Genomic DNA, 12,496 nt, shown 5'->3' on the forward strand with positions numbered 1-12,496 from the left:
GGGTTTACAGAGTTCCCGTCTCTATCCAGGGTTTACAGAGTTCCTGTCTCTATCCAGGATTTACAGAGTTCCTGTCTCTATCCAGGGTTTACAGAGTTCCTGTCTCTATCCAGGATTTAGGGTCTATCCTTAAAACTTGAGAGCAACTAGAGAGAGAGAGGGGGCAACTTCAGTCGCTTTTACAATTCTTTTTTCTTCATATTTTATATATTAACTTTTTGATATTTCAGGTATAGAGTACAAGCGCTCACACAACAAATTCATCCAGGGATGATAAGACTGACGGAGGAGGGGAAACCACAGGTTCATTGAATACATTTACGAGTTCATTAAGTACATTTAATGTGTACTGATGTACATTTTTTTCTTCCCTGTGTACAAAAGAACCCACTTTAAAGTTAAAAGAAGTGTTCGTGAAAAATTAAGAGGGGCATAGGCTGATATCGAATTGAATTCGATATTGATCACAACTAATTTGACTTTTAACTGTTGCGTCTTTAAGGAGAAAATGGTTATAAACGTCATAAACTTCAGAGAGTAGTGTCTATACAAATTCACAGAGCTTTGTATAATTTATCAGACATAATTAATTTAAATTTAAATTTAAACATTAAGATTTGACAACCTGTATTAAACTAATTTGATGCATTCATACAAGGTTGATATTTCACAATATTTTTTATTTTTTTGGTCGCTAGGTGTCTCTTCCACATGGAACCCCTGAAACATTGAGAGCAGAGACACCTATCAGCTAAATAATCGTCATTTGAAGTATAATGTATATAACACAAATAATAAATATAATGACATATTAACTATTTACGAATGCATCGTTTAAAATTCGACATTTATAGGTTGTGTTGTCTAAATGATTTTTTTTACAATTTATTTTTAAATTAAAATTTTTAACAAAATCTTACAAAAATCAGTAAATTTTTTCTCTGACTTGTATCTTCTTTTTAGCTGATATTCAGTTTTCAGTTTTGCCAGGAATGTCTGACTCAATAACTGGTTCAAACATAAATTCATCGTTTGATATTCTTTCAGGTCGGAAAAATAAAATTCACTGCACTAAAAGGGGTTTTTAAATTCTGAGGATATTTACTGTCAGAATTCTGCCTTAATAATGACAAATGGGATAAGAAAGGATAGGGAAGGAGTGGATATTTTTAAAAGAGCTCCCGTCTCTATCCAGGATTTACAGAGTTTCTGTCTCTATCCAGGATTCACAGAGTTTCTGTCTCTATCCAGGGTTTACAGAGTTCCCGTCTCTATCCAGGATTTACAGAGTTTCTGTTTCTATCCAAGATTTACAGAGTTTCTGTCTCTATCCAGGGTTTACAGAGTTCCCGTCTCTATCCAGGGTTTACAGAGTTCCTGTCTCTATCCAGGATTTACAGAGTTCCTGTCTCTATCCAGGGTTTACAGAGTTCCCGTCTCTATTCAGGGTTTACAGAGTTCCTGTCTCTATCCAGGATTTACAGAGTTCCTGTCTCTATCCAGGATTTACAGAGTTCCCGTCTCTATATTTTCCTTGTTTCTGGCAAGAGGGAGGGGGGAAGAGAAGCGTAGAGAAACCCCTCCTTCTTTCCAATATTATTTTTTCTTTTTTTCCAAGTAGGGTGTACTGCCATGTTATTCCACATAGGGTTCTGTTCAGCCACAAGAAACTGGAGAGAGTTGCATAAGAACTTGACTGTTCTGAGCTCCCTTAATGCTTACACATAGAGCCAGATTCAAAAGAAAGAATTAACGTCTTCCCGACAAGTTCTGATACTAATAACAGCTAACCAGGCTTGTTATTAAGGAGTATATTTAAAGGTGCCAGTAGCAAAATCTGAATCCAGATAGCTAAAAACCTCCATTCTCCAGGTTAATACAACGTTGAAAGATTATTGCAGGCCTTCAATATTCCATTTATTTCTTTTCCATTTGTGTGCAGGGGTGTATACGGGGGATATACACCCCTGGCTAAAGTTTTTCCAGATTGCCATTTTCTTTCTGTCACCCTTTATCTCTGAGTACTTTTAGAAGCGCCGAGCCAGAGCCAGTTGTTGATTCTCTGAAAGTTAGATGTACACTGATATCTGAATGATTAATTTTAAATTTAACTAGGCTTTTTAAATTGTTCTTTTTGTTTACATGTTAAAACGAAGAAGAAATTTTTACAAAATTAAAAACCTTTAAAACACATTTTTTTCAAATTTTTATCATTCATAAACCTTCCCTGTGGTCACGTGATGTCCCACAAAAAATTTGGGCCCGATCGGTTCAGCCGTTTTGACGTTTATTGGATACAAACAAACAAACAGACAAACAGACAAACAGACAAACAGACAGACAAGCCAAATATATATATAGATTAAACTATTTACGATCTGAGTGAAATAATGCTACTCTGTGAATTTGTATGGATGTTACGCTCTTGGGTACTTTGTGTACTGCATTCTAGTGCATATGACTGTATAGTGTAAATTGCATGTAGCACATTTTATGTTGAGAAGAAAAATCTAGTTTATTTTTGCATTTTTAAATTTGAGAAAAATTCCTGTAATCCCTGAAAGATATCAGCAAAGTTCAATAAACCTGGGGTTTACAGAGGATTAGATTTATTGGAGTAGACTCTAGTCTTCTTATTTATTCACCTTTTTACACAGAAACAAATAAATCGGCCCTGATTTAGACAACGGGAAAAAAATCCTCACCAAAAAAGTTCTTTTTTATTATTGAAATTTACGGCTTTTTGAAGATTGTAAATTTAAGAAATACAGTACTTTCTTTTCATATAAAGACATGTTCCTTAAAGTTTACAATTTTTCTTTTTGAAATAATATCTTATTCTTTAAAGCAACATTTGACATCAAAACAAGAAAGTTTTAAACACTATCTAATTTTTCCTTTTTTATTAAAAATCTAATCTAATCTAATCTAAATAATGCAATCTAATCTAGGATTCAGTGTCTGCAGCTGAAAGTTATTCTGAAAGTTCTAGAATAGAAGAACCTCAATATATTCAGAACTTTGAGGAAACTAGTCAGGTAGGTCAAATATAGGTCAGGTAGGTCAACTGTAGGTCAGGTAGGTCAAATATAGGTCAGGTAGGTCAAATATAGGTCAGGTAGGTCAAATATAGGGCAGGCAGGTCAACTGTAGGTCAGATAGGCCAATTATTAGCCAGATAGGTCAACTGTAGGTCAGGTAGGTCAAATATAGGCCATAGTAAGTAAAATTTAGGGTAGATAGGCCAAAAAAGGGCTACATAGGTCTATTATAGGTCAATCAGGTCAAATATAGGTCAGGTAGGTCAAATATGGGTCAGGTAGGTCAAATGTAGGTCAGGTAGGTTAAATATAGGTCAGTTAGGTCAAATATAGGTCAGGTAGGTTAAATATAGGTAAGGTAGGACCACTGTAGGCCAGGTAGGTCAAATAAAGGTCAGGTAGGACCACTGTAGGCCAGGTAGGTTAAATATAGGTCAGGTAGGACCACTGTAGGCCAGGTAGGTCAAATATAGGTCAGGTAGGTCAACTGTAGGTCAGGTAGGTCAAATATAGGTCAGGTAGGTCAACTGTAGGTCAGGTAGGTCAAATATAGGTCAGGTAGGTCAACTGTAAGTCAGGTAGGTCAAATATAGGCCATAGTAAGTAAAATTTAGGGCAGATAGTTCAAATATAAGCCATGGAGGTCAAATAAAAAATATTAATAGTAAAAGATCATCTAAAAATTTCATTCATATCTTTGAAAAATATAATCCACATTTTTTGAAACTTTTGAATTTTCTCGCGAGAATCAAGCTTTAATATTAAACCAACATAAAATGTCGATTATAATGTACTTGTCCAGGGTTTCCCAATGAAATTTTGTAAAATTGAGTACCGAGGGGACAGTTTTTGTACAGTTTTTATATTCAAGGTGAACAGGCTTCATAACACTCATAGAAATGGTAGTAGCATAACAAGTATGAAGCCTAGAACGAAAAAACGAACACCTTGAAATAACTGAAATTTATGCTTTCCAAAAACATTTTGTTTTACAAATTTAATATAAACTGTTCCCTAAGCATCTATAACCACTACGGCAAAGTTTTTTAAGAGGGACACCCTACACCCTGTATCTCATTCCTTGTACAATTGGTTTGTATACATTTAATATCAAGGTTGCTGTCCCTGTAACATTAAGTTTGAATATATTTAATATTAAGGTTGCTGTCCCTATAACGTTAAGTTTGAATACATTTAATATTAAGTTTGCTGTCCCTATAACATTAAGTTTGCATACATTTAATATTATGGTTGCTGTCCCTATAACGCTAAGTTTTTATACATTTAATATTAAGGTTGCTGTCCCTATAACATTAAGTTTGAATACATTTAATATTAAGGTTGCTGTCCCTATAACGCTAAGTTTTTATACATTTAATATTAAGGTTGCTGTCCCTATAACATTAAGTTTGCATACATTTAATATTAAGGTTGCTATCCCTATAACGCTAAGTTTTTATACATTTAATATTAAGGTTGCTGTCCCTATAACGTTTAGTTTGAATACATTTAATATTAAGTTTGCTGTCCCTATAACATTAAGTTTAAATACATTTAATATTAAGGTTGCTGTCCCAATAACGTTAAGTTTGACTGTAATGATAAGTTATATATGTGGTGGAGCAATACTATTCGGAGAATGGGAAGGATGGAATTTTCTAGACGGATTCTACTTCTGTTTCATTTCACTCAGGGATTCAACAATAAAAATACATTTTTCTCAAACCTTCCAAGGGCAAATATATTTCCAATAATTAACCCCTCCTCCTCCTCCTCCTCCTCCACCCTATCCTCCCATTTTCTGATTCTTGAATATCTTGTCAATCTTTGCTCTCTACCCTGATATCCCATTTTTGGTGAAAGTGGAAATATTTTTGAGGATTTTTCATTATGCAGGAGAAATATTTATATCCCTGTTTTCAGTAAGGAGGAGAAACATATATATCCCTGTTTTCATTTTTAGAACTTTTTTACGCGTCATTTGATTTTCTGTAAGCTGTAATTTAAATTTTTGTAAGCTTGTAACAGTAAAACAAACATTCTAAGTTCCTTGAAGAGATGAGGAATGAACCGCTAACTCTTAATTTGATAAAAGAAAATTGTTTAGAAAATATAATTCCTTGTTTTTGTTATTATTTCTTTTATCATTATTCTCATTATCAAATTGTTATTATTTTTATTATTATTATTATTATTATTATTATTATTATTAGTTGTTATTATGTTTATCGTTATTGTTATTACTATTATTATTATTACTATCATTATTATAATAATAATTATCATTATTATAATAATATTTATTATTATAATAATAATAATAATAATAATAATAATAATTATTATTATTATTATTATTATTATTGCTAAGTTGTTGTTGAAATTATTTTTATTATTATCATTATTATCATTATTATTGTTTGTTGTTGTAATTATTTTTATCATTATCATTATCATTGTTGTTATTGTTGAATTAGTACGATTGGGTTTGGAGATATACTACCTGGAGATGCAATGGACCAGGTATGGCCATGTCAAAATTTAAATGTCGTCGTACAATCTCTGAGTAAACCCTTTCAATTACTTTTATTGCTAGCTGCGATCTAGACGTATATTTTTTTTTATCTTTTTAAAAGAATCGATCCTGTCACATCTTTCATTTTATTAAATTGTGTCTAAAATTGGCTTTGCCGTCATATTTAAACACGTTTACAATGTTGAAGACGACATAGAGGAAGACGACAATGTTATAACCATTTTAGAAGTTTTGGAATAAAATTTCAATATCTGTCGAATTAAGAAATTAACTGACATCGAATAAGTCTTAATTCTTACTGTTAAGCAGTGTAAACGATGGAATATTTTCTCATTTTCATATTGTTGGAATGGTCGATGAGAATTTTGTATTTTGTAACTGATTAATTTCATACAGGGTTACCCATAAAGGATGAGACTTCAGAGACGACTGTACGGAATAGATACTACTTTTTCCCTTATATTCATGATTCCCTGCAGCTGTCAACTTGTTTCTTTCTTTTCCAAATCATTTAATTGCAAGACTATATAAAGAACAGAAGACGTAATTTAACCTTGGGATCGTATTTTACGAGTTTCAGGTCGTCCTTACACAGTCTTATTATGTGTGGGTTACCCTGTACGTTCAAACTCTTAGTAGAGCTTTTTTCAAATTACAAGTTTACAAAGAAAGGCTGTTTATTGACAACTTCTCTTCGTCTTGATTGTATTGATATATACGATGACAACTGTATTGATATATACGACGACGACTGTATTGATATATACGACGACGACTGTATTGATATATACGACGACGACTGTATTGATATATACGACGACAACTGTATTGATATACGACGACAACTGTATTGATAAACACGACGACGACTGTATCTAGGATGAGAGTGAGGCCAAGCTGGCTGGTGTCGTCAACATCCAGTTTATCTTCTGCAGCCTCTACATCCTCCTCGGTATGGCCGTCATAGCTATGTGCTTCAACCTGATGCAGGAGAAGGTCGTCTGGGGGGTCATTGCCCTCGGAAGAAAACTTGGGATCGTCAAATATGATTAGACCTCTCTACTCTTAAAATACTTTTAGCACATCTTTTTGGTGATTTTTTCTACCCTGTGAAGTGACATTCCTTAAAGAATACAGAAACCAGTGACATTCAATAAACATGAACTCCCTAGGCTCTAACATAAAATCAATAACCTTTGTATAGACAGAGAAATGTGATAATTTCATTTAACTGGTTTAAAGGGCGAGACGGGCAAAAACAAGAGATTTTGCGAATTTTACATCAAGAAGGAAACAGAAAAATCAGCTTTTGTTTGACAGTTGACATCACAAACATTGTTGCTAAAATTGTGAAAACTTTTACCCATCTCTCTCTTTAAACTCCCTTTATAGTTAAAAAACACTTTTGTTGTTTCATTTGAAATATAAATAAGTAAAAATTTTGTTTACCACCTTTTGACCAAAATTACAGACCTATGATTCCCACAATATTGGGAGGTTAAGTTACTTTACACCCTTTGGGACAATTAATTAAGATAACGACCCACTCAGCGAAGTTTTCGTGAAAAAAATCACGCATTTTCATCTCAAAAGAGGATAAAATTGTGCAACTTTTCCGTAAAATAAAAATTTTACTTAAGCAAGGGTTCCATCGAGCAATTTTGCATACAAAACATCTTTAGCTGCGCTCTTGATGTTTTGTGGGCAAAATTGGTCTTGGAAATTCTTGATAAAGTAAAATTCCCTTAACTTCCCTGTAAAGTAGTTGTAAATAATTAAAATTCTTTAAGAAGGATATTTTGCAATATTTAAGAAACTAGGCTCACAGGACTCTTCGCGCCCGCCCTTCTTTTAATTATTTCAGTTCACGCACCTCTGACCCTTCAGTAAAAGTAAATTCAACCTAAAGTCTGACCGTGTCTTGTTGCACCGGTTAGTCCTATTGAATGTCTGCTTTATTTACCCAATGTCCGGACGATACAGTACAAACTGGGACCGGAAAGGTTGACCCGGCTCGGAAATTCAAATGTACTACGGCTGCAAATTGCAAAGTTGTTGCAAATCTATTTTTTCAACCTTTACTTCTTTGTATACATATTCAAAGATTTTGTAGATTTCAACATTTTTAAAAGATTGTTCTATTTTAACCGGCAATAAACTCTCTGTGGGGTAATGTAAGGTTTACAGTGTGTGCCCGTTTGGCTGAGTAGTTTTAACATTTAGTCGATGGAAAAACAAACAATCAAACCAACAGACAGACAAACCAAATATGTTTTTAGAAAAGTAGAAAATAGTTTATTTTCTTGAATTTCTCAGCAATAAAGTGTTGGCGAAGATTGAAATGGGTTTAAGAGTAAACAATAATTAAATCCAAAGTGTCTGTAAAGCCTTCTTGTCAGTCACAAATTTTCTTATTTTGCTTTTATCTCCTAACCTTGTAAAAAATAACCTGCATGGTACAGGGCCTCTCCTCCCATACAGAAATAAATACTAAGCTGGTCCAGTGCAAAGCAAGCTTCTACCTCCTACTCCCCCTCACCCATAGAGAATAGAATATATAGAGAGGAATTAAAAGAATCTCTCGGTATGAAGTTTGTCAGTCCCTTTCAGCCTAAAAGGGAGTTCAAAGTGTACAAATCATGTAAATGTTCACAAATTATATGCAGTAGAGTACATTAATACAGTATGTTCCCTAGACTATCCATTTCAATTTCGAATTCATGTGATCCTAAGCAGAGGCGCAACTAGGGGGGGGGGGGCGCCCCCCCTCTCAGGTGCTAGGGGAGGGCGCGCGCCCGGCCGCCTCCTCCCTAGTTGCGCCTCTGGTACTCAGGACTACAGATAGTAACAAAGAACCACAGTTACAAAAAAAAGATGTACATAGCATTTATCCTTGATAAAGGAGATTATGGGTTACTAAGACTGCAGAGCAAAGAAAGTAGCAGGCCAAAGAATATGAGAAATATTGTGATTATTTTAACAAGATAACAAACATAGATTTATACTCCTCATATAGTAGAAAGGCAGGATTTAGTTTAGGGCGCGTATACATACACAGTATACACGCTTATCCCCTGTGTTAGTGATGTATGTAGCCTGGCATGATCACAGTGATCTCAGTTTTCTTTTCAGTAAGCACCAAGCAGTCCTTCAGGATATTCTTCATTAATATTCTCGTCATCATGCGTGTATTCAAAATCAGCAACATCCTCAACTTAATTGATATTGATATTGATATGTCGGCAACAGCTGTGTACAACATATACAGATCAAAGTTACTGGAGAGTATGAAACCTGCTGACACCGTTGTAAAGTAGATAAATCTAACATTACCGACCTAGGAATCTCCCACATTTGAAAAATCACATTCTATTATCTGTCCTTCAACTTAATAACAAACGACTCCCCAGCAAGATTTGAGAAATCTATGGTCCAAGGATGGCATGGGAAAATGACAAATTATTAATTGACTTCAAACAAGACATTCTTTCCAACGCACAAAAAATCAAAGAAGATCTTGACAAAGGAGATAACATACTACAGAAAAAAATTCAAAAAGCCATCAAGCGGCCGGCCATGTCGGTTTTTTAAATAAATATATTTTTTATTTTACAATAGCTAAAACAAAATATTGGATAAGACAAATCAGTTAGACGACACATAAGAGGCAACCAAGCTCTGGCTAATTTGAAAAGCGCGAGGTACCATTATTTTTTTTTTCCTGCAGTGGTGGGAAATTATATCAATACGTCAGTGAAGACAAACTTTTCATTTAAGTTTTGATTGTTATCAAGCTCATTCAATTGACAGCTTCTTTTGACTTCTATGTTTATGTGTAGAGGGAGGGAACCCTGGACGCCATGAGCCTTCGCTATGCAGACACAAACCTCCCAGATTNCAGACACAAGCCTCCCAGATTTACTAGGCAGACCGATCCTACGCTATGCAGACCATAGCCTCCGCTATATGCAGTAAACGAGCCTCCACCGTACAGCACAGCTTTTTTAATCTTGGTTTCTATGTGTAATGAAAAATTGAAACATTTTTTTGACGTAGTGGCATAAGAATTTTACTTAAGAATAGAGTTATTTAATGATTGTCATGATTGGAAATATATGGACTCAAAACGTGGTTTATAAGATTTATACTAAAACTTTAAACATTTCTTGCCAAGAAGTAAGAACCGCTGATACCATCTGTCAAATCCAATTTAACTGGAAACCCCTAGATAAATGTATCTAGGTGGAAACCACAATATATTACAATGCTTTATAATACCATATGGAAAATAAAAGGTTTGAACCAAAACCTAAGACTTCATACACACATTTTACATAATGAATGTGGGTAACATTTTCTGTGAGGTGGAGAGATAACACATTTTTTAATTGAAAGGACAATATTTGCTCTAAGATCAGATTGAAAATGTGAGTATTTTAAATGGATCTTAAATTTTTTTTTGCAGAAATGCCAACTTAGCAATTTCAAATAACTATCTGATTCACAACAGTACCATCTAAACATTTATCTGATCAAGAATGAATGAGATATCCCTATTCTTCGGTCTGAAAATTAATTGGTTTCTCTGTAGACCAATTTTCAGATTGTTCCTCCTGGACACGTCTAGACTCACATGTTTGACAATATCTAAATGTGATTTTTCAAAAATTACCGCTTAGCGCCTAACTTTAAAGAATTTGATATTTTCACCTTAGTCAGCCCCTACCATCTTGTTATCATCTTTAGCCCAATAATTAGCTATATGCAAGTGTGGGACAAGTCTAATCGAAGCCCCCTACTAATATCGAGGAATAAGGGTTTAATGAATTGAGCAAAACAACACAACTAAAGGGTGTCCCTCGAAACATGACATTTAATAAATCGTCATTTTTAGTTAAAACATCCTTTTGCTTCATTATCTTTTACTTTGAAATCAATTTTAGTATAACATGACTCCCATATAATACTTTTATTGATCTTTGGTATCAAACAACTTAACAAATTATGGAAAAAGACATTAAACTATTCACCAACTGTCATGTTTCGTGGGACACCCTGTACGTTGCCGGTCACATCAAAGAATAATAAAGACTAAGTTGTCCAGACTGGTGAATGGTGATGGTACTCAGCAGAGGCGCAACTAGGACTTTTGCTAGGGGGGGGCAATATATTATTTTGTNCTCTCTCTCTCTCTCTCTCTCTCTCTCTCTCTCTCTCTCTCTCTCTCTCTCTCTCTCTCTCTCTCTCTCTCTCTCTCTCTCTCTCTCTCTCTCTCTCTCTCTCTCTCTCTCTCTCTCTCTCTCTCTCTCTCTCTCTCTCTCTCTCTCTCTCTCTCTCTCTCTCTCTCTCTCTCTCTCTCTCTCTCTCTCTCTCTCTCTCTCTCTCTCTCTCTCTCTCTCTCTCTCTCTCTCTCTCTCTCTTTCATTTCCCAGTATGCCTTAACTATACCAATTTTCATGTAAAATACACCAAAAAATAGTTTTATGGTAATTATTGTTAAATAATAGATAATTATTAACTATTACATATAAATCACAAATATATTGAATTAAGGTAAATGGCTCACTAGCAAACACTAACTATACGAAAATGCCAGCAAAACAAATGGAAGCTTATTTAGAACAGCGGAATTATCATTATATTAAAAAAGTTTTTTTGGCTAACCAGAAATTTAAGTGAGTAGCTTTTTCAGGACTTTTTTGTATTTCTTTTAAATAGCAATATATTAGTACAGGCGCCAATAAATCTAATTCCTAATTTAAATATTGCATCTTTGATTGCTAAAGAGTCTAAGCTATTGGTTTTAAAATAACATGTTTATTTAAGCTGTTATGAACTGTTATAATAAAAAGTAAGGCCTAATACAACACAATACATACCAATGCAGAAAATAAATGTACAACATATGCTTCATTTCTATCTTCGTATTAAATGTCTAACATCGGCAAAATTAACTGTAAATTATAAATTGTAATATGTTCCAAGTCAGATATCAAATGTCTATTGCATGTTGAACAATGAACAGTAAAGACAGGTTTTTAAAAAAGCATGTTATGTACTATGTTGCACAGTCCTACTCTTTCATAGATGTACGTCAGAAATTATGGGAAAGGGTTCATAATAAAATGAAAAAAATATACATTTGTGAATGAAAAACTTCAATGTATAAAAGACAATAAACATGGTTTAAAGGAATAAATTCTAGGGAGATTCACAAGCTCTTTTTCCAGCACTTTAGTAGCTATCGCTCAATTAGAGAGAACAGAGAGATTTGATTTTTGTGATCCTAAGCAGAGGCGCAACTAGGGGGGGGCGCCCCCCCCCTGCAGAATGAAAAAAAGAAAGAATGGCGAAAATCAGTATCACAGGAATAAGAAAACCAATAGAGTTATTTTAGAAATTTTATTATATTATAGTTAGTTTTAAAAAAAATATTTTTATCTTTCTCAATTCTCAAGGCTATTGTAAACATTTAATGTAAAAAAAGTTCTGAATTGTAATTTATTTGTGTTGAGTTTATAGAGTACTCGTAGATATCAAACTTTGAATTCTTTTGGTAAAATATTCCAAGTTTGAAATATCAAATGTTTACACCACTTGGTGCAAAGATTTGGGGATTAAAATATTTGAGTTTGTGGCAAAAACTCATTTCCAAATCAAGAGAAAATTCTGAACCATGCGCCTCTGATCCTAAGAATATATTATGTTCTCTGTCGCATGCCAGGGGTGTATAATTTTAAGGGGGAAGGGGAAAATGAATAATTAGACATCGGAAGGCAAGTTTTTTTTAAATCCTTTTGATAATTTCCCCCATCATTTATTTTCTTTAATTCTGCTTAAGAAATCGTAGCTTACGGGATAAAAAAAGATTTTCAGAGAGAGCGGGGGGATTATTATTTAAGAAAATATACCCCCTGAG

General features: G+C 34.0%; 1 protein-coding gene across 2 annotated transcripts in view; it reads left to right on the top strand.

Annotated features, from left to right (window-relative positions):
• The window catches only part of LOC111697146 (TWiK family of potassium channels protein 7), a 15,836-nt gene extending 8,720 nt beyond the window's left edge, over window positions 1-7,116 (top strand). The window contains exons 7-12 of one of the 2 annotated variants that reach the window (XR_002764237.1): window positions 231-303; window positions 2,952-3,038; window positions 4,607-4,734; window positions 5,519-5,564; window positions 6,457-6,811; window positions 6,970-7,116. Coding sequence is in view for 1 of the 2 variants with exons in the window: in XM_023467041.1 (XP_023322809.1) it covers window positions 231-303; window positions 2,952-3,038; window positions 4,607-4,734; window positions 5,519-5,564; window positions 6,457-6,630 (508 nt within the window). In the remaining variant the exon portion in view is untranslated. The other variant, XM_023467041.1, reaches the window with a different exon arrangement.
• The last annotated feature ends 5,380 nt before the right edge of the window (window positions 7,117-12,496 follow it).

Source organism: Eurytemora carolleeae, unplaced genomic scaffold (assembly GCF_000591075.1).
Source record: "Eurytemora carolleeae unplaced genomic scaffold, Eaff_2.0 scaffold241, whole genome shotgun sequence".
NCBI classification, from domain to species: Eukaryota; Metazoa; Arthropoda; class Copepoda; order Calanoida; family Temoridae; genus Eurytemora; species Eurytemora carolleeae.